The sequence below is a fragment of the Camelus dromedarius genome, chromosome 20, assembly GCF_036321535.1.
Source record: "Camelus dromedarius isolate mCamDro1 chromosome 20, mCamDro1.pat, whole genome shotgun sequence".
NCBI lineage: Eukaryota > Metazoa > Chordata > Mammalia > Artiodactyla > Camelidae > Camelus > Camelus dromedarius.
Window position 1 is genome coordinate 28,891,082 of NC_087455.1, and position 27,865 is coordinate 28,918,946.

At 36.8% G+C, this 27,865-nt stretch overlaps 1 protein-coding gene across 1 annotated transcript in view; it reads left to right on the forward strand.

The window, feature by feature from the left end:
• Positions 1 to 27,865, forward strand: part of UBR5 (ubiquitin protein ligase E3 component n-recognin 5) — a 123,532-nt gene that overhangs the window by 38,972 nt on the left and 56,695 nt on the right. Inside the window, exons 6-20 of the mRNA XM_031439418.2 lie at positions 4,319 to 4,508; positions 4,695 to 4,854; positions 5,450 to 5,599; positions 7,361 to 7,572; positions 16,468 to 16,584; positions 16,871 to 16,981; positions 18,040 to 18,194; positions 19,009 to 19,126; positions 21,782 to 21,966; positions 24,212 to 24,321; positions 25,156 to 25,268; positions 26,607 to 26,750; positions 26,846 to 26,957; positions 27,201 to 27,355; positions 27,639 to 27,836. Coding sequence (XP_031295278.1) covers positions 4,319 to 4,508; positions 4,695 to 4,854; positions 5,450 to 5,599; positions 7,361 to 7,572; positions 16,468 to 16,584; positions 16,871 to 16,981; positions 18,040 to 18,194; positions 19,009 to 19,126; positions 21,782 to 21,966; positions 24,212 to 24,321; positions 25,156 to 25,268; positions 26,607 to 26,750; positions 26,846 to 26,957; positions 27,201 to 27,355; positions 27,639 to 27,836 — 2,230 coding nt within the window. The remainder of the gene's footprint in view (positions 1 to 4,318; positions 4,509 to 4,694; positions 4,855 to 5,449; positions 5,600 to 7,360; positions 7,573 to 16,467; positions 16,585 to 16,870; positions 16,982 to 18,039; positions 18,195 to 19,008; positions 19,127 to 21,781; positions 21,967 to 24,211; positions 24,322 to 25,155; positions 25,269 to 26,606; positions 26,751 to 26,845; positions 26,958 to 27,200; positions 27,356 to 27,638; positions 27,837 to 27,865) is intronic.

The window sequence follows — 27,865 nt, forward strand, 5'->3', positions numbered from 1 at the left end:
GAAAGCTGATTGTTTCTTTTGGCCTTTATGAAAATTTTTCTCTGTTTGATGGTGAAATTGTGATCACTTATTCTGTAAATTAAGAAATTTAGACTCAAAAATGTAATCCTTTATAATTTTTTCCCTTGTATAGTTTTTCTCCCTATTTCTGTGTTTACAGTAAATTTTAAAGAAATTTGCAATTTATTACATGTAATAGAGAATCTAGGACAGACAGATCTTGAATCCCCAAAGGGGATGCTTGTCTGCAAATTTACCAAATGCAGTTGTATATGAAAGAGACTGTCCCCACAGAGCTTGGCCCCCACCCCTTCCTTCAGAGTCCTGGCTGGCTCCCTTTGGGTTCAGAGAGGTGATGTCCATCAGGGAGAGAGTGGCCTCTGTATTTGAGAGCTGCATTTGAAAGATTTTGGATAATTGGAACTGTTCTTTTCCATCAACGTGGTTAATTGACAATTGACCATTTATTTCGGCTGGTCATTCTTAGGAATACGTGGCAGTCACAATTTAAGGGACCTTTAATATTTTCCCCTTTGGTGTTCTCACCAGTTGGCAGGTTGACGTGCTAAAGGTTTCTAGCTGCTGCTGTTTTTTTCCCTTTCATAATTACTCAGATTTATCCTGGGAGGTATTTCAAAAATCTCTTGGATATTTTTGTTAAACTCATTTCAGACTAGGTGAAGGGCAAGAACCACCAGCTTTATTTGGAGAGGAGAGAGAGTTTGTGTTTAATAAGATGTTTAAAATGGAGATACTAGTATCTAAAATCTCTTTATTCAGTTGTTTGTTACCACTGGCCATAATAGGTGGTAAGTATCAGGTGCCTTGCATTGGTTTGCGCTTCCATGTTTGCTTTGGAGTTTAATTTGAGCTAATAGTACAGGATTTGGAATGTAATAGCCAAACAGGTCATTGTAATTGTAAACAGCTGAAGCTGGCAAGGTGGGTAAGATAGTAGATCATAGGGCTCTGATAAACTAAGTGGATGCCCCATTTTTAAAGGAGGCAGCTCATCAGCTGATATTACCATAGGAAAATATAGGGCCGTTGTTGCCAAATGCAAACTCCATTCCACCCCCCTTTTATCTGAAGAAAAGCTGCAAATCTGGGTTTTCATGTGAAATCTCCTGAGTTAAATGTTGAAACTAATCAGTATTTCCAAGGAAATAAATATACACAGATACCAGTCATACATACGTGGTGTGTTTGTATGCACGTGTATATATATTCCTTTAAATAAACTTTGTATTTTAGAACAAAGTTTTAGGGTGACAGAAAAACGACAAAGATAGTACTGAGAATTCTTACATACTTCATACCCAGTTTTCACTAGTAACATGCAACAGCACACTTTTTACAATTACTGTATATTGATACGTTAGTATCAACTGAAGGCCGTAGGTTATTCACATTCCCTTTGTTTTTCCCCTTAATGTCCTTTTTCTGTTCCAGGATCCCATCCAGGGCACCACAGTGCATTTAGTCAGCATTTCTCCTCCGTCTCGTCTTGACTCTGACAGTTTATCAGGCGTTTCTTATTTTTAATGCTGTACATATTTTTTAACCAACCAGCCACATGGACAAGACTTGATCCATGAGCTTTAAGTTTGCAAGCTGTGGGCTAGTTCTATACTAGAGGTGATTTTCTTAGGTGATTTGAGTCACTTTGTGTATCTTGAGTATTATTTAATTGGGTTAAATTGTAGTATTATTTTAATGAGCAAAGTATAGATAGTAGAAACTGGTTTTTCCATTATTTTTGAGGTTAATGTTAAACATTACATAGCTCACTGTAATTACAAATAAAAAGAGGATTTCAGTACTGTCTTCGGTGACCACTGATAGACCTCTGTTAGTGTGTACTTAGTCTAACACATTGCTTTCTCTAGATAGCATGCTGGTTAGAGGAATGTTCAGGAGCAATTGAGGTAGGGAGGCTGGTAGGTTCTTTGGATTCTGATAGAAGAAACCGTGTACAGTGGGTGTGGGTGGGAAAACGTGTTGTCCATGGTCACTGGTCAGGTTTGTAGGCAAGCCAGAGATACTTTGACCTTTGTCCTTCAGCTAACCTCAGTTGAGGGTTTGTGTGGCAGAGATTGCAAAGTGGCAGCAGGTAGTGTTTTATGGATTAATCTGTCAGTGCTTAAGGAAAAGAATTTGAATGTTTTAGATACACAGATATTCTTTACTTTCCCTGTTATCTTGACTTTACTTATAAGTAACCTATCTACCCCTCGTGGAGATTTGAGTTTGTGATACCTGTAGCATCTACCAGGAATATGTGTACTTGGATAGTATATCTGATCAGGTTTCTAGCATTATTTGCCTGGGCTTGGGGGGATGGTATGCATTTCTTGGTGGAAATATCAAGTCATTCCTTATATTTATGTTGGCAGTGCAATTTATTGTCCAAACTGGGACATTTTGGAGTGAAATTAATTAGTCTCAGATAATAGGCTTACACCAACATTATCTCAGGCAAAGTGGGACGTGTAGTCACCCTAAATATATTTTTTAAAGACTCTTTAGTTCCTCCTGTTTTCAAGTTGAAATAATATATTCAGCTTTTTGACTGTTCAAAACTTTTGAAAAAGTAGTTCCTACTGACTTAATAGTTTCTTATAAGTTGTCAAAATTAACTAGAAATGCTGATTTTCTGTTAGATTTGAATACCTATTTGTATGTTTCATTGATCCTACAATATTTTCTGTTATGTAATTGTCACAGTGCATATAACTTGAAAAGAAAACATGTCTGTATGATAGAATTTTGTTTTCTTTGATAACACACGACTTTATTTTTTAAAAATCATGGCACAAACATATGACAAGAAATTTACTATCTTAACTATTTTTAACTGCACATTTTAGTAGTGTTAAGTATATTCATACTGTTGTGAAAGAGATCTCCAGAACTTCTTCATCTTGTAAAAATGAAACTTCATGTCTATTAAATAGCTCCCTTTACCTCTCTCCCTAACCCCTGGCAGCTACCATTTTACTTTCTGTTTCTAGGAATTTGACTACTTAGGTACCGTGTATATTTGGAATCATATGGTATTTGCCTTTTTGTGACGGGCTTATTTCATTTAGCATACTACTGTCTTCAAGGTTCATCTGTGTTGTAGCATGTGTCAGGATTTCTTTCCTTTTTAAGGCTGAATAATATTATAATGTATGTATATGCCATATTTCATTTATCCATTGCATTTATCCCTTTGATGGATATTTGGTTGCTTCCACCCCTTGGCACTTGTGAATAGTGCTGCCATGAACATGAGTATGTAAATATCTCTCTGATATTCTGCTTTCAATTTTGGATATATACCTAGATGTATGATTGCTGAGTTATATATGGTGGTTCTGATTTCAATTTTTGAGAAATGTTCATACTTTTTTTCATAGCACTTTACAAGTTTACAATCCTACCAATGGTGCATGAGGATTCTAATTTCTATACATCCTTACCAACACTTGTAATTTTCTATTTTTTTGATGGGAGCCATTCCTCATGAGTGTGAGGTAGTATGTAATTATGGTTTTGATTTGCATTTCTCTCATGATTAGTGATGTTGAACATCTTTTCATTTGCTTATTTGGCCATTTGTGTATTATCTTCAGAGAAATGTCTGTTCATATTCTTTGCCCATTTTAAAATCAGGTTATCTGATTTTTTTGTTGTTGAAATAGGAGCTGTATATATCTGGATATTAACCTCTTATTAGATATATATATATGATTTACAAATGTTTTCTTATATTCTTCTGTAGGTTACCTCCTCACTCTGTTGATTATGTCCTTTGAGACACAAAATCCATTGGGATTTTGACAGGGATTGTGATGAATCTGTAGATTGCTTTGAGCAGTATGGACATCTTAACAATATTTAATACTAAGTCTTCCAACCCACAAACACGGGTGTCTTTCCATTAATTTATGTCTTTAAACTTTATATTTTACTTTTTGTGTTACAGAATATTGATAGCTACATCTGATATGTCTTTCATGCAGAGGCATGCATTTTATAGTTATGACTAGAAATACTTAGTATGTGGCTCTTTTTAAAAATTGTTTTGAAAGATGCAAAAGTGTGATATTTATCTTTCTAAAAAGTGAGTTTATACTTAAGCATTTAAAAATTAGAACAGTATTATGTTAAAGCTCAGTTCTGTTAACCTTGTTCTATCACAATACTACTCTAACATATGTCAGGTAGAAAAATAGCTTTATTGCAGCCTAAGAGAATGAAAATGAGACCCAAAGCGATCTTTTAGAATGATTGTTTAAAATGCTAATTATATAAATTCTCCAATATTTAGGAGTCGCTGGAGTTCTGGAGTGGGTGGAAGTGGAGGAGGGTCCTCTGGACGGTCATCAGCTGGAGCTCGAGATTCCCGCCGACAGACTCGAGTAATTCGGACGGGACGGGATCGAGGGTCTGGGCTTCTGGGCAGCCAGCCCCAGCCAGTTATTCCAGCGTCTGTAATTCCAGAGGAGCTGATTTCACAGGTATGGATCTTAGAGGACACTCAGTGTAAGACAGCAGGACAAAATGAGGTTTAGATGTAGTGGACTGTAGTGGTGACTCACGAATTGTGAAAACTGCTTTTTTGTATTGATCCTAGAAAGCTGATTTTGATAAAGAAGTTATGGAAAGAAAATAAGCATAGCACTCACCTTTATGTTTAATTTCAGGCCCAAGTTGTTTTACAAGGCAAATCCAGAAGTGTCATTATTCGAGAACTTCAGCGAACAAATCTCGATGTAAACCTTGCTGTAAATAATTTACTTAGCCGGGATGATGAAGATGGAGATGATGGGGATGATACAGCCAGTGAATCTTATTTGCCTGGAGGTTTGTAGGTCACAGTCATGGTTTTCTCAGCTCTGAAGGGAGAGATTTTTCTGACTGGGGAATGGAATTTTAAAGTGCAATGGATTTTCTGACAGTTCTTTCCACGGTGGTAGATATTTCTCACTGTAGTGTTTGATTTGATTGTAAAATTCTTTTTAAGGGCAAATGAGGGAGAGTTTTTGTTCAGTGGACTTGTGTTTGGTCCCAGTAAAGAGCATGTGAATGGCTTTATCACTGGCTGACAGATGACTCTGGGATGTTGTATTTCGATCCCCTTATTACTGAATATATAAGAATTGAACTGCATTTTGATTTTGACTCTATTATCTCTGTGATGCACAAGAATCTTAAATAGGGATTTTTTTGGGTATAGTAGGATTATAGTAGGTAGCCCAAGCAACAGTCATTCAATTGATGTTACTTAAAATCTATATTAATAATGTTAATTTTATTTCTGGGTAGTTACTGCTTTTCTCCTCAGGTTATGTTGGTAGTCAGTCCTTGGTTTTAATGTTTTACTTTTCAGGGAATTTTTTAGTGGTCTATAGATTTTTTTCTCTATATCTACTTCATTTATATTTGTTTCTGCTTATAGAGGATCTTATGTCTCTTCTTGATGCTGACATTCATTCTGCCCACCCAAGTGTCATTATCGATGCAGACGCCATGTTTTCTGAAGACATTAGCTATTTTGGTTACCCTTCTTTCCGTCGTTCGTCACTCTCCAGGCTAGGCTCATCTCGAGGTAATTTTGCATTTATTTCTTTGTGATTATTGGTTGGCTGTACAGAGAGATAGTGGTAGAATTCAGTGTATTTGAACTTGTAATATTACAGTAGAAGAAATCATTACTTATTAGTGTTTTTGGATGCATTGGCATTAAAATAGTTCTTTTGATTTTGAAGAGCCACAATAGTACTTTAGAGATAATCTTAACTATGTTGTGGAATACATGTAAAGGGTTATGCCTTACCTAACTATATGTTTAATTAGGAACATGGATTCTGAACTAAAAGCAGAACTCTACTTTATAGTGACATGCAGCATTCAGAAAACAAGCCTCTTTAGTTTATTTGATTAAAATAAAGTGATTATTTCATTCACTTAAAATCCTTGTTAGATGGAAGAGTGAAACAGATTATTAGAATAGGATTGATCAGTAATGAATATATAGAAATGTTTAGCTTATTAAAATGGTATTTTCAGAAGTTTGAAATCTTTAAAAGTTATAGTACATAGTAGAGGTTAGAAAGAAAGTTTTGAAATCAAACAAATAGGAGCCTTCCTCTGTATATGTTGATATAGATTTAACTTGCATTTTAACTTTTTTAAGCCAATATTTTTACTTTCCAGAATATAAAACTGCTTGATTCAAACAACAGGCAAGAATCAGCTATATTATTTACTATCATTTATAAACTGAAAGAGATGCGATGTTATATTAAGACCTTGCTACGAATACTTAGCACTTAAAAGCAGTTTTAAAATAACAGACCCACGATGATCTTTTAATATATTGAACCTATTGTGTAATAGCTTAAAATTTTAAAAGCATATTTTACTGCTTTCTATTCAAGTATTACATTTCAAATATTCAATATCTTTAACACAAATAACTCCTAAATTTCTCCCTTTTGCTTTTCTTTAGGTCATTCTATGTGGGCATCACTTTTAGTTTGAACCACATGAAATTGCTGGTACTTGATCATGTTTGACCTGCATGGATGGCAATTTTATATGGTTCAACTTAATATTGTTTTTAATCCTTACTATCCCCATATTGGAAAGTTTATTTTGGCTGCCTATTTAAAGAAGTAATGTGTGAGCAAACTGGGGAGAAAAACCACTGGTTTTAAAAAGTTTGTAGGCCAGTGTCTTGCAGGGGAAGCATTTTTATAAAATAATCTTTCTATAAAGTTTTTTTTAAAAAAACCATATCTGATTTCTCAAATTTTAAAATAAGACATTCATAAAAGTGCAACCTATAAAATTACTCTAAACAAGGGCTTGGATCATCACAGGTTTATAGTCAATGGATTAATATTTTGCCCCTTTCAAGTTTTTTTGCTTCATGTGTAGACTCTTTAACAAATACTCTTTTTTTTTGGTTTATGTATGCATCTAACATGTTGAACTTTTAAGTTGTCGTCTTTTCTAATAGATAAATAAAAAAAGTTATGTTAAGCATTTTTAATGAGAGCCCAAAATTTAAAACTCCATTAAAAAATCCAGAATCCACTTTAAAATAAAGCAGTTCTGCTCTAAAAGCATATAGTTGGATTCCAGAAAAGTCTGTCTCAACATAGTGCTTAACAATACTAGTTTGTAATTTTCATACATTCACTTGAAAGAGTTAATGTTTTGAATGTTGCATGTCAGGCTTATTAGATATACATTTATATTAAATTCTTGTGAGTAGATAAACTGCTGTTAGTTGCATCCTGAAGGGTCTTTACTAGAGAGTGGCTTACTTTTATCCCACTGGTGTGACCCAATTGCATACCAGTTCTCCTTCTTCCCTTAGAGAGAGACTCTGAGCTGTTGCGTGAACGTGAATCCGTTTTACGTTTACGTGAACGAAGGTGGCTTGATGGAGCCTCATTTGATAATGAAAGGGGCTCTACTAGCAAGGAAGGAGAGCCAAACTTGGATAAGAAGAATACGCCTGTGCAAAGCCCAGTATCTCTAGGAGAAGATTTGCAGTGGTGGCCTGATAAGGTATTTGAAAACAATCCCACCCCCTTACATTTTAAATAGATTCCTGGCAGTTTCACCCCCACCCCCCACCCCGAACAAAAAGGTTTCCGTTTTATTTCAGAGTTTTGTACTATCATTTAAAATGCAGGCATAAAGTGGTATTTTTGTTTTGTTTTTAAATGTAAATAGATCATCTTTATTTGACTCTATAGGAGTCATTTTAATGAGATTTCATCAGTTGGTGCTATTTCTTTCTCTACTTCATGAAATAAATCAGAGAAATTGGGATAGTAGTTCCAGGTAACACCAGCATTCTATTTCAGGATTTCTTTTCTGATGATAAATATACCGGAAACTAGTATCTTTCTTGATAGAAATTTCTTTTGTAATGTCAAGTGGACCCCAGTTTCTGCAGGGCAGGTTTCTGGTCATTGATACAAGCATGCATGTCAGGGCGAGATTAGGGATCTCTGTTTCTTTGGTTAGTTAGCTTTCCCGTTTGATGGCAGTGAATTCTGACGGCCCCTTTGCTCTAAATGCTGTGGGAGACAAAGCAGGAATGGACTGTGGGAGTTATGCTCTGCATCCTGAGGAGTAGTACAATGACTGGTTTCTAGAAAGCATCCAGGGTTTAAGTTGATTTGAATCTTTAAAAATCCATCACTGCTCTAGTTGAAAGAGTCGACACATATTGATGGTGTGTAGGTTTCATTGTCTTAAGTGATTGGTAATTCATCTTCAAAGGCTCTTACAGGAAGCCATGTTTTTCACCTGTTTTTTGGAGTGCCTGTTACAATGAAATAAAAATTTCCAGATCCAGTTGGATAGGAAATTTTCTTAAGTAGAAGTAAAAGAAGATAAGAACTTGAAGGTTATCTCTAGCAGATAAGGAGATTCCGATACAGATTTCTTTCTTTGAAGTTGAATTCGGGATATTAAAGGAAAAATATTATTTAACTTCCTGAATTTGTTTACTTTTCATAGTTATTGTGAATCTTGATGTACTTCATTTATTTTCCTCTGCATTCAGCTCATGTGGAAAGCTTGAATGCAAGAAGGAACATGAATTTTAATCAGTCTCTTTGTAAGCAAAAGGTTATTCTGTTTTCTTTGGCAGCAAACTCTCCCTGAATTGCATTCTCTTACTTATTTCCATAGAACTAGAAATGTTCTAGTCTCTACTTTTACTTCATGTGGTAGAAGATGATTTAAACCATTGTGCTTTTTCTTTTCTTTTTTCGTATACTGATCTTTGTTTTTTGTTTCTCTTGCCGGGCTCGTGTTAGGGCTGTCTACTTCACACTGACAGGAAGTAGTGGAGGACTCATGAGGCTTGTTTTAATAGTGCCACCGCACATGCATTAGCATAGGCTTCTCTATCTTGTATTCTTTTTGATTAATGAAAATGTTTTGAGCTGTATGAGTTTAGCAAGCTTTTTCCCCTGGCCAGTGCACCTTGTGTTAGAGTTAGCCAGTCTTTATTGGCTTACACTGATAGGCACGTTTTTAGATACAGCTTGTTTTCAGAGACTGTTACTGGCTGCGTCATAAAATCTTGACACTGTACTGGCCTTAACTTAGTGTGTTATTTCCTTGATTTATTTAGACATTGAATGAAGGAGAAATAGCTGTATTGTGCAACAAGAAGATATCCTACCTATGCTTTATTTTCCTATTAAAGAAATGTTTAAATGTCATTGAAAAAGAACCACTTTTATTAGCTTACTCTTGAAATTTAGACAGCAAAAATTTTGGTTCAGGGAAAGAAAACAACTTAAGCCTAATTGAGCTTTAAGCATCATCGCAGTTACCAACAGATACATATGTTAGATGCCTGTTTGCAAGGCTGAGTGCTGCAGTCGGAGAATGCAGAGAGTTATTAAAGGGAAGAAAAGATCTTGCCTTTAGAACAAGATGCAGAATTATCATGCAGGGGCATTAAGATAAATTCCACATGAAGAAATGGGCAATATATGGGACCATTTGGTCCTCCACTTGGGGGTAATGATCCCTGCAGAGTTACAAGGGTTTTGGGGAAAGCTTGACAGAGGATAGAGTGGTAGGTGGAGAGTGCAGGGAGATGGAGGATGTCGGCAAGCACTATTTGGAAAGTAGTCTCTTTCTCTCTTTTTGTGTATGTCGGGGGTGGGCAGAATACGCATCCCAGCTTAATTTCAGAAATGACCTAATCCATTATTTTTGAATTTAAGTTTGGTTAGTATCCATGGCCTTTTTCATTCTCCTTTTGTTAGGGTACATGAGAAATTCCACGGGTAAATTATCTGGGTTAGTCCTGACTTTACTACCACCTGTTTAGAGTAACAGCTACTTCTTCAGAATTTCACCAGTTTGTTGGCTAATAAGTTTCTTTCAGTGGTGGAATGAATGATCTCTTTTCTTTAAGCCTTTGCAGTATAATCTTAAACTGAAAATATTTGAAGTAACCTTAAACTTTTGATTATTTCCATAAATTATTTGATTTCAATGTCAAAGTAGTATAAAAGCATAATTGGGAACCCTTGTGCACTGTTGGTGGGAATGTAAAAGTAAATTGGTGCAGCCACTGTGGAAAATAGTATGGAGGTTCCTTAAAAAATTAAAAATAGAACTACTGTATGATCCAGAAATTCCACTTCTGGGTGCTTATCTGAAAAAAATGAAAATAATTAACTAGAAAAGATACACGTACTCCCATGTCCGTTGCAGCATTATTTACAACAGTTAAGATACTGAAGCAACCTAAGTGTCCACCAGTGGATGGACACACACACATAACACACAGACACGCAGAGGAATACTAGACAGCCGTAAAATAGAACGAAATCTCGCCATTTTCAACAACATGGATGGACCCCAAAGGCATTATGCTAAGTGAAATAAGTTAAAGACAAATAAATCAGACAGAGAAAGACAAATACCATATAATCTCACTTAAATGTGGAATCTGAAAAAACAACCAAAACAAAGCTTGTAGATACAGTAAACAGAATAGTCCGTTGCCAGAGGAGGGGCGTGGGAGAAGTGGGTAAAGGGGGTGGGGATCAAATGGTAAAAAGAAAGAAAACTATGACACCTTCCCCCCTCCCCATTAACTTTTCAGCATCTTTTTTAAAAAAGCATAGTTGATAATTAGTGATGTTGAAAGCTCTGAAGACAGGTGAGGGTCATTCAGTCAATGGTGGAGTAGCCCTTGAATGAATGCATGCTGGGTGTTAGGCCTTTTGTTCAGGTGTTGGGTTGAGAGTTTTGTAGGAAGGCAGAATAATGTTGTTAATGCTCTGGCGTCAGTACCGTGATAACATTGGGTGCAAGAGGCTTTGGGGAATCAAAGGAGGCCAGAGTTATGATGACCAAGGGCGTGGACTCTGGAGCCGGGCGGCTGAAGGCCCTGTCCTGGCCCTGCCTCTTCCTGGCTGTGTAGCCTTGGGCAAAGCCTTTAACTTCTCTGGGCCGTGGTTTTCTCGTCCATAAAATGGGGATAATAATATTTTTTACTTTATGGGATTGTCATGAGAATTAAATGAGTTAATGTATGTGAAGCATAAAGAGCAGGGAGAAGCAGATGCCCATTTTACAAAGAGAAAGGCCGTTCCCGCAGGTCGGGGCCAGCAAGAACCCGGGGGGTGGGTGCGCGGTAGGCCGTGCGGCAGCAGTGCTTGGTGTCAGGTTCTCTGCCGGGAGATACAGGCGATGCCCCTTGTCGGACTGGGCTAGAATGCACGTAATGAAAGCATTTCATTATAGTAACAATTGGCATAATAAGAACTTAACAGGTAATCTCTATGCACCAGAGTAAGACGCGGAGGGAGTGCCTGAGTCCAGGCCTCGAAGTCCCTGATGTTCACAGCTGAACTGGTCGAGTTTACTCTGGTTTCTAAGTAGTTTTACCCCAGAATACCAATTTATTACCCCCCCCCCATCCTTCTTTCCTCTCCTCCTCTCAAATAAAAACTCCTCCCCTCTTCCTGTCCCCCTCCCTCTCTGCTTATACTTCGTGCTTCTGGAAAAAGCTGTGATAATTTAGTTACTTGGATGAGAAGGTATAGTCTTTCAATTAGGTGATTATCTAACAGGGTTCCTTTTTCACTTCACAGTCATTTTTGGAATTTACTTTGCTCAGATTAGAAATTTAGTTCCATGTTGCTGAACGTCTTCATTTAAATTACAAATATATGTAATTTGTGTGCATGTATATATATATTTATATATATTTTTTCTTTTGATACCAACCTACTTCCAACAAGAATCTAAAGTAACTTGTAGGGGAAAAAAATGCAGCTATGGTAGTAACAAAGTCTGTTAAAGGTAGAATGTAAAGATGAGAGCTAAGTCATACATGTTGAAGGGAAAGGAGGGAGAGAAATTACACAGAAGTCCATGCTCAGTAAATCAGCTGAAGTTGAACATAAAAACTTTGCTTTGTGCCCTGTTACAACTCTTTCATTTTAGAAGAGACACACATCCTTTATTTTCATAAGCTCTCAGAGAAGAACTTGATGGAAGTTGTATGGTGGGTGATGAAGAATCAAAACTGATTCAGCAGGGCAGTGCTATGAATTTACAGTCACGTCCCTTACTGCTCTGGGTCTATTTTCGTCTAGTCTAGGGGAAATAAGACAGTTCATTCCCCACGAGCCTTTTGAATTGTAGAATTGTGTGTTTTTCTCAAGTTTCTTTGAACAGTGTTGAGAGGAAGTAGTCCCTTAACATTTGTCTCCTTAAGTTACGGAGCAGCTTCACTGTTGGGACCAGTTGATCAAACTTGTTGGTCAGACTCCTTTGCCTTTAAGGTTCTAGAAGTGGAAGTTGGGTAGGGAGGTCTTTTTTTTTTTTTTTTTTAAATCAACTCATGGAGGCTTTCAGGAAGTATTTGTTAAAAGTTAGCTAGGTATGTCACAAATGCAATTTAATAATGAAGTAGGAACAAAAGGAGAGGTAGTCATACAAAGGAAAAGAAGCCAGGCATAAGGAGAAAACAGAAATGTGGACGGGCAGGAGAGATGAGGTGAGAACAGGGCCCCTCACCAGTTGCGCGTGCAGCCTGCAGCTGCGTAGTGTCCGTTTCAGCCACAGCACGCGGCATGTCACTGTTGGAGCTGCTGCTTGATGGCAGAACTAGTGTTTGCTGATAGTAGGAAAAAGTTTTTTTTTTTTTTTTTATGCAAACCAAGTTTTGTGGGGAGAAATTTAGGAATAAAAAGACCAGCTTTTTCAAAATACCAAGTCACTACATGTAGATGAGGTTAATAAGGGCTTGAGTTGCTGGGCTGAGTGATATTTTTTTTAAGCTTTGATCACCAGGTAATTTTTATCTTTTTTAATATTTTCCATCTCCCTTAGGAATTTCTTATTTAGTCGATGACTTGTTTATTGTTCAGACAGTTGCAAATTTACTGATTAGATTCAGCCTCGAAGTGATTTGTTTTTGTTTAAAAAAAATAGTGCTACATACTACTGACCTTTAAGGAAACATGCGTATCCACTTTTTCCAGTTGGGTTGAAGCAGGCCCCAACTTGCTCAGAAGCAGCCATTAGTATTTCATTAAAACAATAAAAGCATTGTTTTCTGTGACATGAAATGTGTGAGCTGAAATACTGTTCCTTTGTGTGTATTTGATTTGTATTTCTCTGCATACTAATTGCTTTGAGCAAGAAGCAGTAAGTGATTTTTCTATCATCTTCCTTTGGTTGGTAATTGTGCCATCTAGCCACATTTGCCCATAATGGATGTTCAGGGCTTTCAGGGTTCACTTAGCTCATTCAGGACTAATAAACTGGAGAACAGTGGCCCATCATTGAAGGATAAAGGTAAGTCAGTGCTGAGAGGGCCTCAAACGCCGTGGTTTTGCTATAGGGATGATCTGTACAGGATCGTACTGCTCTGGCAGGGCTTATACTCAAAGAAATTTGAGTTAAGATTTAAGATGCATTTGTTCATTCAGTTGTCAGTGTGCTCCTACTGTGTGGCAGGCGCTGAGCTGGCCTATGGGAATGTAGGGGTGAATGCGTCGTGGACCTTCCCATGGGGAACTCAGTGGGGAAGGCAAGCATTCACATACAATGAAATGTGTCCACAGTGTGATCAGTGCTGGACTGAAGGTGTGGCTGTGGGGCTTAGGGGTTCAGGGTGGGAATGACTAATGCCACCTGAGAGAAATGGCAAAGACTTCACAGAGGAGATGACATTTAAATAGCATTTTTAAGGAAAGTAGGTGTTAACTAAGTTGCAAAGACATTCCAGACATATCAAGTATGGGCCTAAAATCACGAAAGGTCAGGGTGTGTTTGCGAAACAATGAGAAATTCAGAACTGCCGCCCTGTGGTGGGGAGTAGGAGAAAAGGCAGATGCAGCAAGACTGTAAAGGGCCCGAGGCAGCCTGCCCAAGAGTTAGGGGGGTGTTCTGCCTGCAACATTCTTAGAGGAGTGACAGGGAGGTAGGTGGGCTTTGTTTTGTGTGCTCTTAAGGAGACTACTGGCATGGTGGGAGAAAGACAGGACTGGGAAAAGGCTAGAGCCAGTGAAGACACTAGTAGAGTCATTATAGAAAGGACTGTGAGGATCTCAGCCGAGGCAGTGACAGTGCGGACCGAGGAAGGAGGAATCTGAGAGGCATTTGAGACAAGAACAGCACTGGTTTACTAGTCACTATGTAGTTGAGAGGAAACGAGGAGGAGTTGAGGAGAGTGCTCGGGCGCCCGTGTGCTCTCCTGCTACGAGATGGGTGGTTGGTGGGTGTTACTCTTGGAGGTAGGACTGCAGGGGACATGCAGCTTTGGAGGAGGTGATGAATCCATTTTGGAGATGTTATGGTGCTGTTAAGGTCTCCAGGTAGTCAGTCTGCAGGTTAGTCTGGAGATAGGAGATGTACGTGTTTAAAAGCTTGGTGCCCTAGTGGTCACAGTCAGGCTGAGGGTGGAGCATAATTGAAAAAAAGGGAAAAGGACAGAATCTGGATCAGGGAGTACATGGTGGTACAAGGGAGATGGAGAAAACGGTAAGGTAGGAGGCCAGTAGAGTCGTGACCTGTGAACAAGGGAGGAGAGGTTCTAGAACTGGTGATGAACAAGGTCAAATGGTTCAGAGAGTTTAAAGAGAAGATGATTGATTAAATGTGTGGGACACTAATATGACTGTAGGAGGAGCGACTACAGCTGTCAGTGAAAGCTGGTGAGGTTAAACATACGCCAAGTAATAATTCATTTTACTGTGAGTAAGACTGAAGGAAAGATTAGTTTGGATAGTTGTTGGGGCAGTGAGAGAGGGTTGTATCCACGTGTTTGTGGGTTATCGGTAAGTAGTAGAGAGGGGCACTTCTTTCTCAGAGATTATGTGGTGGAGAATTGTGTTTTTCATTAAGTAAATCTGGAGATAGGAATATTCAAGAAGCTTGTGCTTTTGGGGTGAGGAGGAGATGAAGTCAGGACAGCAGAATAACCAGTTGAATTTGATCATTTATTTGTGCCAGGTATTTTAATATATGTTACTTTATTTGGTTTTTACCTTCCCTTCTGCAATGTATTATTATTATTATGCCCATTTTAGAGGTGAAGAAAAGAGTTCAGAGAAATTACATAACCTGTCTGAAGTTACCTACTTAATAAGTAAGTGTTGGATCCAGGTTTGGGGCTCACTTGGTCTGATTCCATCATCATTTTCACCAGGAGGTTGAGAAGGAAGTATGAAGTAGACCTGTTAAGACTTGATGTGGCCGGCCTGGAGAAAGCAGTGTTTTTCAGATAGATATGGTGAAGGGAAGAGAAGAATTGTTAAGTTGGAAAATTTCAGATTTGATCTCTTTCCCATCCCTTCATAGATGTGACTTGAAAATAGGGCTGACTGGCACTGGTAAAAGAGAAGATAAAAGTTCGTCTTCTTTCTGTGCAGCTCCAAGGCATACCCTGTTGTTACTGTAAGTCTTGGCAGGCTTCAGACTTCAGCTGAGCACCATAACCCATCTGACCAGAGAAATGGAATTTGACAGAGAACTAAAAAGATGCCATTAGTTTAGCATACTCTAGAGCCAGAATTTCAAAGAGAGCAGATAAGTTTTGTAGTAGCAAAAATAAGACCTGAAATCTGTTGGCAAGTTTCGCTCTGAGATTTCTGGGTAAATTCATGACGCTAATCATACTGCTCTTATGTTAAAAAAAATTATCATTTTATCACTGGTATTGTTTAATTACATTATTTACATTTATTGTTCATTTATATTGAAGCTTTTTATAATTTAATTGCATTCCAGCTCTCATTGCATGTGAATTGCTTTAAAACTAAGTGAGCTTTTACCTTAAAAAATGACCTAAATCCTTGTTTTAGCAGCTTGAAATACCCTCCCAGGAAGGAATCTTCTGTTTTGACACTTGACTTTCCCTGCTTCAACTCTTTAGTCTATTTTCTTCTCCATTTACTCAGCACATTTACTGAGCATCTAGTCTGTGCAATGTTCTAAGAATGGGGAATACAGTAGTGAACAAGACAAAGCTTATGTTTGAGTGAAATAGACTGTAAGTGTGTAAACACAGTAGTATGTCAAGTTGTAAACTTCTGTGTACTAAAAAGAAAGCAGAGTAAGGAGATGGAGTATTAGAATGCTGATTTTATAGTTAGTGTGGTCAGGGACGGTCTCATTTGAGCAGACTTGATTGAGGAGAGGGAGTGAGTCAGCTGAGATACAAGGCAAGCAAACAATAAGGATGTGGTGGTATTCTGGAAGGAGCTGGAAGAAGGCCAGTGTGACTGATGGCGGGAGAGTGAGTTTCAGGAGGGGCCACATTAAGGAGGGCCTTATGGGCTGTGCTAAACTCTGTGAACACGTAGTTAATCTAGATTTGATGCCATAATTCAGGTGTTGTATCCAGATCACTAAGTTTGGCAGTTGTTATATTTAGACTGTTGTATTACTTTTACTTCATAGGATGGAACAAAATTCATCTGTATTGGGGCTTTATATTCTGAGCTTTTGGCTGTCAGCAGTAAAGGAGAACTTTATCAATGGAAGTGGAGTGAATCTGAGCCTTACAGAAACGCACAGGTATTTTGTTATATAAAATATTGCATTAAATAGCTTTCCAACCAAACATGCAAAATGGTAATCTGTTTTCTTATGCTTTCTTTTTTTTTTTTTTAACATTTTTTATTGATTTATAATCATTTTACAATGTTGTGTCAAATTCCAGTGTTCAGCACAATTTTTCAGTCATTCATGGACATATACACATTGTTACATTTTTTTCTGAGTTATCGTAACACTTTGTGTATATTTCCCTGTGCTATACAGTGTAATCTTGTTTATCTATTCTTTTCTTATGCTTTCAAAGAATCCGTCCTTACATCATCCACGAGCAACATTTTTGGGGCTAACCAATGAAAAGATAGTTCTCCTGTCTGCAAATAGCATAAGAGCAACTGTAGCTACAGAAAATAACAAGGTATGAAACACTATGCGTTGATTGATAAACATTACTTAAATTCTTGATTTTCTTCCTCTCTTGCTCCTTTTCTATCTTTACATTTGTATCTTTCCATCTAATTACCCACTATTTTGAATATTGTGGTTCAGTCTTCATTACTTATGTCAGTTGCTTTGGACAGATCTCTCTTCGAGAATCTCCTGTTTTCTTATTTAGTTCACATACTGATTTCTGATGTTCTCAAGGTTCCTTGTTCACTGGACTCACATGATAGCAGGATATTGTAGCAGATGCCTTCCTTATTAGCATGTAGGATGACATTACTATAGACAGGGAGGTCAGAAAAAATACTTTAATGATGCACTGAAGAAAAGCTTTAAGCAAAATAGCTTGGCACTAAATTGCTGAAAATAGCAGCATGTTGTAATACTTTGTAAGTAAGCCTTAGTAGAGTAACCCAGTGTATAATCTTTTTGTTGCTCATTTATCTCTATGTTATAATCCAGCTTCAGAGGTAGCTTTCTGCTTTAAGGGAAGGAAAAAATAATCAAGCTGTGTGCTGACAAAACAGGTGGTAATGAAAAGATAGACTGAGGAAGTATGCTTATTATACCTCAGATTATCAGTTTGACTTTAGAGTCACTTAATTCTTTTAAAAATTACTGGAGCAGATACTTACATTTGATTAATGCCTTAGAGATGGCTTTAGACATTTATTTCAGTAACTGCAATTTTAATTGATTTGTTTGAAGAAAATACTTTAGTTTTTAGTCTTATTAACACTTTTTCTGAATTGTTTTTTGTTCTAGCCTTTAGCTCAAAACACATTTAGAATTCTGGTCCGCGGAGTAGGTATTCCTTGCCCTTATTTTGACCACAATCCTTTCCTGGCAGGGGGGAGGGAATAAATTAGGTTTATTTATTTGCTTTTAATGGAGGCACTGAGGATTGAGCCCAGGACCTCGTGCATGCTAAGCATGCGCTCTACAGCTGAGCTATACCCTCCCTTGACCACAATCCTTTTGAAAAGATAGATAACTTATTTTTATTTAAACCTCTGATGTTTTATTCTTTAGGTTGCTACATGGGTGGATGAAACTTTAAGTTCTGTGGCTTCTAAATTAGAGCATACTGCACAGACTTACTCGGAACTTCAGGGCGAACGGATTGTTTCTTTACATTGCTGTGCCCTTTATACTTGTGCACAGCTAGAGAACAATTTGTATTGGTGGTGAGTATGGCGTGGGGGTGTTTTCTTCTCAGGGAACGCTTTTATGCACATAGATGGGTGCTTTGAGTAATGGAATGCCAGTAGAGAAGCTCAGTCACAAGATGAGGCTTTACAGAGAGGGAAATTTCACTTTGGAGCAAAATAACATTGAAAAAAACCTTTAAAAAAGCTTGTAAAAAAACCTACTTAGTGACTCTATGAAATTTTTAAAAAGTATAAAGTAGAAATAAAAATCAAACTTACTCTTACAACCCAAATATAGCTACTATTATAGCATTTGGGGGTGTTTTATTTATCTTCTTTTCCTGTACATAAACATGTCCTTTGCTTTTACTTAATTGAAAGCATAGATTTTTTTGTTTTCATTGAACAGTTACTTAAAATTTAATTTTAAAGGTTACTGAAGTCTTTCATTGTATGAATATTCTATGCCTCATTTAGTCCTTTAATGTTATAAAGGGAGTTTAAACGCACTTTCTGTTGTGTTTTAAGGAATTATCGGTAACTTTGCATTGGCAGAAATAATATATAGAGGAATCTACTAATGAAATAGAATTATTTGGAAGAAGATACCAAAATGATGGATTTCCTGTAAATTTTAATTTTAAAAGTTTAATAAAAATGAATCCAGTTAGATATTAAGCCTATGATCAAGTTATACTTATGAATAAGTTATACATGTTATACATTATACTGGCAAAAATATTGGAGAAGGAATATTCCAGAAATGCTTAAATATAATATGTGTAATTATAGATTTATTTAATGGGCTTCTTTGCTGCTTATTTGTCCAAATTTTGCTTTCCTTTTTCAGGGGTGTAGTCCCTTTTAGTCAAAGGAAAAAAATGTTAGAGAAAGCTAGAGCAAAAAACAAAAAGCCAAAATCTAGCGCTGGTATTTCTTCAATGCCGAACATCACTGTTGGTACCCAGGTAGGTGATTAGAATTAAGTCTGTCCTAATGGACAGTGTCTCTCTTCAAAATCACTTTCTTCCCCTGTAAGTAATTCCCCTGTAGGCACTTTTATACATGAATGCCATTTGAAGGACCAGGTTCCAGTAGTATGGAGGTGCCACACTGCTCTTTATCCAGTAGCTGAGTCACACATAGAGTCTGCCCTGATGTTGCCTGGTTTCTCTGTGGGGCAGGGATCCCAGACTTGCCTGGTTTTAAGAATCATTTGGTACTTAAATGTGGGGTCTGGAGCTCCTTACCTGAAACTTCCCTTCAGTTGGTTGGTGTTAGGGCCCAGGCTTCATCGTGTTTAACACACATCCCAGATGATTCTCTCTACCCAGCAGTTTGAAAGATACCATTCTCTGGGGGTCTTGTCGGCATGAGGCAGGAGGCTTTGTCAAGTACCCCCGTTTCTGCTAGCTTCTGTTTTTTGACTCTGAGATGGTTTGAGGCTCCTATAGATATTTTACGGAAGGTGATTTTTCTAATTGCCCAGTGGTTCTCAAAGTGTGGTCCAAGGACTCCTGATGGCTTCTCAGCCCTTTCCAAGGATCTGCAGAGGCCTTTTTTTTCCAGTTACACATCTGTGTAAGGCTGAGTTGTCTTCATATACTTTAGTTAAAGTAACATCACAACAGATTGAATGCAGAAGCACACACGGGAATCTGGCTGTCTTCCATTAAATCAGACATTAAGAGATTTGCAATAATGTAAGCAATGCCACTTTTCCCGCTGTTTTTTTTTTTTTTTTAAGTTATTTTATAAATTGTTTATATTAACATGGGATTTATTAGTATTAAATAAATATTTTAAATTTTCAGTTTTAATTCCTAATATGTTAAATACCAACTAGATACGACCCACATAAACAAAAGATATTTGTGCCCACAGTGATAGGGAAAGAGGGGCCTGAGACCGAAAGAGTTTGAGAACTGCTGTTATCCTTCTAGTTCTTCAGATTCTCGGAGAAATTTATCTTTGAGATAAAAGTGGATGCTTATGTTCACTGCAGCAAGTTCTGTGTTTTAAGGACTTAACACTGAGACACATGGTGGGTTTTATTATATAACATGGTACTGATTTCCTGATCTAGTACTTTTTTTCAGTTCAGTTTTTTCTGATCACTACAGGGTGGTAGCATCTCATCACTGCAAGGTGGTATCAGTTACATTTCACCGATGTCTTAAAAAGTAGTCACTACTTTAGCTGTTACTTTTCTCCAAAACTCAACTTAAATGTACTTGTTCTCTCTGTTTGGGGGTCTATTTTTTTTTTGTCCTATTCACAATTGTCTTGTTCTGACTCTTTTGTTGACCTTCGAACTAGGAGGTTTTAGTGATTGATTACCCACTTCATTACTTACGTCAGACTCTTGGGACAGATCTCTCTTCTAGGAGCCCCTGTTTTCTTATTTAGTTCACATACTGATTTCTGATGTTCTCAAGGTTACTTATTCACTGGACTCACATGATAGCAGGTTATTGTAGCAGGTGCCTTATTAGCATGTAGGATGACATTACTATAGTCAGGGAGGGCAGAAAAAATTAAAGTTGCACTGAAGAAAAACTTTAAGCAAAAATAGCTTGGCACTAAATTGCTGAAAAATAGCAGCATGTATGGTACTTCGTATAGAACTAAGATTTTGTTTTTAAAGTGTAGAAAACTGGAGATTTAAGACAGTCACAGCCACAGAAGAGGAAAAACATTCATATGCTAGCATCAGAAAGATTTGTTAATTAGAATTTTCAGCTAAACCTGCACTCTCAGGTCATAATTGTTGAGTAATATATTTAGCAAATATTCATTACGTGTCTTGTTATGTGCTGGATGTACTTTTCCTTTAAGGTGCATTTTTTAAATAAGGCATTAATAAATAACTTATATAATGCGCCACATTTCTTTTTCAATTATAGCCTTCTTACTGATCCACTTTTAGGCTTTTAAGCCTTCACCAGTCTATTTTGAAATTTAATGGATGAAACATCTCTTAAAAGCCAAGCTAAGCAGGATATACCCTTTTCAAGAAGTTGGTTCTTATGAACTATTCATTTTATGCCAGAGAACTGTATTGGGTGACACAGAACTATTCTTTGACAGAACTACTACTCCATGTCAGTATTTCCAGCTTCTGTGCTTCTTAGATATACCACCTTTCTCCTTGTGAGTTACATTTCATTATAAACCATCAAAAAACATGTCTTCATATATGCCACTGTCAAGTATAACATAATCATTAGTTACTGGATGACTGAACAGACTGAAACAGATAGAAGTATAAATGTTTTGTTCACATCTCACTTTTTTAAGGACAGCCTTTCTAGTTTCTTTTCTGCTGTTTCTAATCTGTGTTTTTGTAGCAGGATGGTCAGGATATTTGCTGCATGAAATTTTAAAGCTAATTTTCAGCAAATGTGCTAAAACTATTCTTGCTTTATGGTTTGGGGAACATACTTTCTTGGTGGAGACTTTTAAGTCAATGCTTTATTAACCTTATTGATTGTGTAAGCTTGTATTTGGAAAACCTAGAAAGCAGACCTTTTACAGCTTATATTTTCATACATTTGAAATACGTCTTCTAGTTTGTTTTAAAATTACGTCATCTTGATGGTGATTTTTCTTTTGTTTGCTAGGTATGCTTACGAAATAATCCTCTTTATCATGCTGGAGCAGTTGCATTTTCAATTAGCGCTGGGATTCCTAAAGTTGGTGTCTTAATGGAGTCAGTTTGGAATATGAATGATAGCTGTAGATTTCAACTTAGATCTCCTGAGAGCTTAAAAAGCATGGATAAAGCTAGCAAAACTACTGAAGCTAAGTAAGTACTATGCCCTGACTGTTCTTGATTTTACACCAGTGTCTAGTTTGCTTTATAGATGAAGGGAGGTAACCAAGTGAGACTTGGAAGCACACAGTGACATAGAAAAATGCTAACATGGGGGGTCTCGTTAAGGCCCCCACAAGTTTTGAAAGGAACTGGTAAAATTTACTGTTTGCAGCTTGGTTAATATTTGTATATTATAGTTGTCCTTAATATTTAGTGGCCAGAGTGGCAGTGTAGAGTTCCCTTTGATGTCCTTTGCAGGTGTTGTATAGCAGTGATGGTGCATTCGGCTTTACTACATTACGTTAGGCCGACTTTTTCCTTCTCTCTCCATATGTGATCATCTTAATTTCTACTTAACGTCCTGCCTGCATCTTGACCATTGGAAGGATTTTATAGACATGCTGGGGAGGGAAGTTCTGTAAAGGATTTGTAAACTTGTCCATTGCAGGGATATGTGAACAGAAATACCACTGAATTGTGTATCACCCACGTTCTGCAGCTGTGTTATTGTTCGGGAGCCAGGTGCACAGATCTTAACTCTGTACTTTTAGAAACATCTACTCATCTTTAAAAATATTTACATGTATTATAATTTGGTTATTTGGCACATGAACTTAAAAACTTTAATAAAATTTCAAAATAACTTTTTTCTTAATCTTATAAAAATACGTGACCATTATAGAAACGTGGAAGAGTAATACAGTGTCACATTCCAGAAATAATGTTTTATATATTTTGATGTACTATTTTCTTTTTTTCTAAATATATACAGGCATTAAAAAGAAATGATTGGGACTGTACTATACTTACAGTGTTTTAAATTTTTGAAATTCTTTAGTTTGCTCAAATGTTGATTGTACAAGGATTACTGTTAAAATAAGTTAAAAATATTCTTTACTAAACAAAAGCTATTGTAATTTATGCTTAAGGTTTTTCTTTTTTTGCTTTTAGTATTTTCTCTGTCTTGTTTTAAAAAGTAGATTTATAGGTTTTCCCTCTTACATTGATTTTTATCCTAAAAATAAAAGTAGCAAAATACATTTTCATTGTTTATGAAACTTTGTAAAGCGTTTGAAATCTTTTTGATGTGCATAAATAGAAAGCAAAATTAAAATAGAAATGCTATCTATATCCTGTGATTTATGAAGTTTTTAAAAATCTTCCTTGAAATTTCACATCTATATTAATAAACTTAGTAAAAGAGCTAGGTGAAATTAAATGTTATGAAGATAATCCTTTTCATATCAATAGGCGTCTTTTCTAGCCATGGAAATGTGTTGACTTTAAACACATGCCGGTGATGAGTCAGTGCTGGCTTGCTTCCACCATCACAAGATTTGTAGAGCAGCCATTAAGTGTTCATGTGTGCTTGTGCCTAGCACCTTGCTAAGATGCTGGTGAAATAGCACTGTTTTTCTGTGGACTGTTTCTAAACTCAAGTGAAATTCCTGGTAGTGAAATTCCTAGCAGATGAGGGGGTTAAGATGATGGCCCTGATCGTAACATATGCCAGAATGGTGTATAGAGGACAGATTTCTGAGTGATACATGACTTCTTTGTCTAAAAATTGACTTCTGCCTTTTAATTAATAAGATAATATATTTTTACCATCTGTAGAATATTCTATAGTTTCTGTAGTTATCATCTCAAGTATAGCATTAATGAAATAAGGGAGAGGGCGAGATAGTTTGTTAATGCTGTAATTTCTCATTTCAGTTATAGCAGGTGATTATTCTTAAACCACCTGTGGTAAACAAAGTTTTATAAACCATTGCAAGTAGAGTTCCTCCTTTGACCCCTAGAAAATTAATGATCTAGTAGGCTTTTTGTTTATTTGCCTTTACCATCTTTTAGGTTAAATTGCTGTGTCCAAGTCAGGGTGTTCACTAAAGTATGAAACTTGTTTGCTCAAGAGGCCTATGATAAAGCTGTGTTGATAAATTGAGGGTAGCTCTTTTTGTTATTCCTAGATAAAACTTCCCTGAACCATTATTTCAAGTTGTTAATAGCTTCACATGGTACATGTTTCTTTTCCTATTTTAAAACATTATTAAAAACTTGGAGTACGCACTGTGTATCTTTTTCAGTACCTTGCGTCCTAAAGAATACTACCATTGTGTACATTTTTTTTACTGTTTCATTCCCCTATGAGAATAAACTTGAGTCTTAAATGATTTGGTGAGTTCCTAATATTTCATTTTCCTAATTATAAAGAGAATCTTATTTCTAATCTCAGGCCTGAAAGTAAGCAGGAACCAGTGAAAACGGAAATGGGTCCTCCACCGTCTCCAGCATCCACATGCAGTGATGCGTCCTCGATCGCCAGCAGTGCATCAATGCCATATAGTAAGTTTTATGTGAAGTGCACAGCAGTCAAAATGAGGTCCAGGGCAGATGGCTGTGTTTAGTTTGTTTCTGCTTTGAAGCAACTCAGACCATTTTAAACATCTCAATATAAATTGTGCTCCTACTAGTTTGATTTTTATTTTGAAATGTGCAACTTTATTTAAATGGAAGAACAGTATTTACAGTGTTAACTATTCTTGCTGTTTTGGAGAGTTATAATCTACAATACATAAAACGTGTTGCAGTCATAGAAGGAAGTAACTGCCACTTGGCTGGAGAACTGCCTGCCTTGGTTAAGGCTGTCATTACTGTAAATCGGTTATGGCTTAGTCTCAACTTTTGCTCAGAATTTGTAGAATTTATAAACCTATATTTACTACTGCACCTTGGAGTTAAAGAGTTTCTTTTTTTTTTTTTTAAGCTTTCCAAAATAAATTTTATAGTTGGAGTTGCTTTGTACCCAAGGAAGTTGAAAGTTAGTATACTAAGCCATGTAATAGTTTTATAAATAGCCCAGCGGTTCTTCCTTTTTAAACCTTGGTCAGATAGCCTAATTTTGAGGGTCCAAAATAAGTTTCCAGTTTCTTCTTTGCAGTTGTTTATAGTGATATCATTAGGCATTAACGGATATAGGTATCTTTCACTATGAATTCATTTGAACTGGAAGTTGGTCATAAAAACTCAGTTTGTAAAGCAGTAGTTCATGAAGTTCTTATTTAAATGTCTCAATGATGTATCCCTTTACAAATGATCTTTTTTCATCTATTTAGATGAAATCTATAAAGTCTCTTTCACATTTTCTTTTTGGTACTTACCATTTTGTTGTTGTCTAAGAACGACGACGGTCCACCCCTGCCCCGAAAGAGGAGGAGAAGGTGAACGAAGAGCAGTGGTCTCTTCGGGAAGTCGTTTTTGTGGAAGATGTTAAGAATGTTCCTGTTGGAAAGGTTTGTTCAGAATAGCTAAGAATTAATTACTAACTTTAATGGTACTGATTATTGAAGAATTTATGGTTGGTGAGTATTCAGCCCTTCCTGTGAGGCTGCTTTATTTATGGTGTCTGATGATCTCTTTAGTCCAATCCCCTAATCTGATGCACACGTCTCCTCTGTCCCTGACGGATGAGCTGATGACTATTATGCCTCTCCTTGAGCATTCATGGTGATACGTGGCTTTAAAAATTTTTTTTATTTTGGAATGACGTTAAATTTACAGAAAAGTTGTGAAGAGATAACGTTACTCTTTGATACATATAGTCCATTCCTTGGAACTAGTAGACAGTTCTAATGGAGATTGTCTTCCATAACATTTGAAAAATCTTACTTCTGTCTTTAAGCTTCTACCTTCTCTTCCCTTCTTCTGGAGAGGGTCTTGCCTTCTAAGAAACCAAGTGAGTGGAATCCATCAGCTGGAAGGCCATTAATTTCATCTTTCTCTTAATATATTGTTAAAAACAAAATGGGTCCATAGCTGTAGAATATCTGCAAAGTAAAGGTTTTCCTGATTGCTCTTTTGTTTCTGAAATGTGATGGTCTTTCACTTGTACTTATAGGACAGAGTAGATACATTATGTCCTACAATTTGCAAAGGCCTTTCTCATACACTATTCTGTTTGATTTTCAAATAGAACTGTAGTTTATGGGCAGCTATTTTTTTCTGAGAAGATCACATTGGCTTAAAGTCAAAAGCAGTAAGTAGCAGAGGTGGGACTCAAGTATTCTGGTTTCAAGTTCCGTGCTTGGCTTTCTGTGCATTACTGACTATACCTGTGTTGTCCAGCTTTGTAGCCACTAGCCATATATGGGCTAATTAGGTTTATTAAAATTAACATTAAGAAGCCAGTCCCCCAGTCGTGTTAGCCTCCATTTCAGGCACTCAGTAGCCACTCATGGCTGACGGCTGTCAATACTGGACGGCGCAGGTACAGAATGTTACTGTCACTGCCGAAGTTCTTTTGCACAGTGAGGCTCTAAACTAACAAAGGAGGAGGATGGGAGGATTTTGTGGGTTATACTTAGTGTTTTCAATTGATTGTTGAACATCCACAGATTAAGCACTGGCTGCATAGGTCAGTCTTTCTATAGAAAGTATGTCTTGAATATAGACGTCAACAACAAAGCTTTGGTGTGAGGGTATTCAGGTCAGTTTTGTAACTTGCTGATCATTGAAGAAGCGTACTCCTAAGGAATTCGATGTCTTCAGTGTTAAATTTGTTCAGGGAATATAATTTGCATATTGATTTCATGTGAGTTAATGTTAAATTTATCATATGTACCTGTTTCTAGGTGCTAAAAGTGGATGGTGCCTATGTTGCTGTAAAATTTCCAGGGACGTCCAGTAATACAAACTGTCAGAGCAGCTCTGGTTCAGATGCTGACCCTTCTTCTCTCCTGCAGGATTGTAGGTTACTTAGAATTGATGAACTGCAGGTGAGTGTGGTGGAATCCCTCAGCAGGCGAATGTTGGGACTGGCTCCTTGAGTATGTCATAGATTTGAGAGCTGAATTCCTTTTGTGTCATGCAGGTTGTCAAAACTGGTGGAACACCAAAAGTTCCTGACTGTTTCCAAAGGACTCCTAAAAAGCTTTGTATACCTGAAAAAACAGAAATATTAGCAGTGAATGTGGATTCCAAAGGTAAAGATTCTGTAACTTTTTCAGCTGGTATACTCTCTATCCTGTTAATACTTGTGCAGTAAACGGGAACAGGATAAAGTGTTTCGGGGCGTTTGGGAGTTTTTGCCCCTGTGTGTAACATTATGGAAGGAAATATATCTATATTTCAAATGTGGCCAGAGATTTAAAATTTGGTAGGTATGTACTAGAGTTTACTAAAGCTGTATAATAATTTTTTTTTTAAAACTTCATGTGTTTCTGAAGGTGTGCATGCTGTTTTGAAGACTGGAAATTGGGTACGGTACTGTATCTTTGATCTTGCTACAGGAAAAGCAGAACAGGAAAATAATTTTCCTACAAGCAGCATTGCTTTTCTTGGTCAGAACGAGAGGAATGTAGCCATTTTCACTGCTGGACAGGTACAGAGGCTTATTTTAGCTTTTGAAATGTTATCACAACATTGAGATTTTTGTGAAGCTTAGGATTTGGCTCTAGTTTGCTTGTTATTAAACTACTGAAGTATTAAAATATTCAGCACATTTTAATAGTAAGTTTCTTATTCTATCATTATTACAAACTAATATATATTTTATATATACACACACACATATATAACTAATTTGAAAATAAACATATCTATTGTAAAAATCAGACATACATTTTTGATCATGAGCCAAACATTTATTTTCCCCTCTATTATAGGAGTCTCCTATTATTCTTCGAGATGGAAATGGTACCATCTACCCAATGGCCAAAGATTGCATGGGAGGAATAAGGGATCCTGATTGGCTTGATCTTCCACCTATTAGTAGTCTTGGAATGGGTGTACATTCTTTAATAAATCTTCCTGCCAATTCAACAATCAAAAAGAAAGCTGCTATTATCATCATGGCTGTAGAGGTAATCTGACTTCTGAAACTACTTGGCAT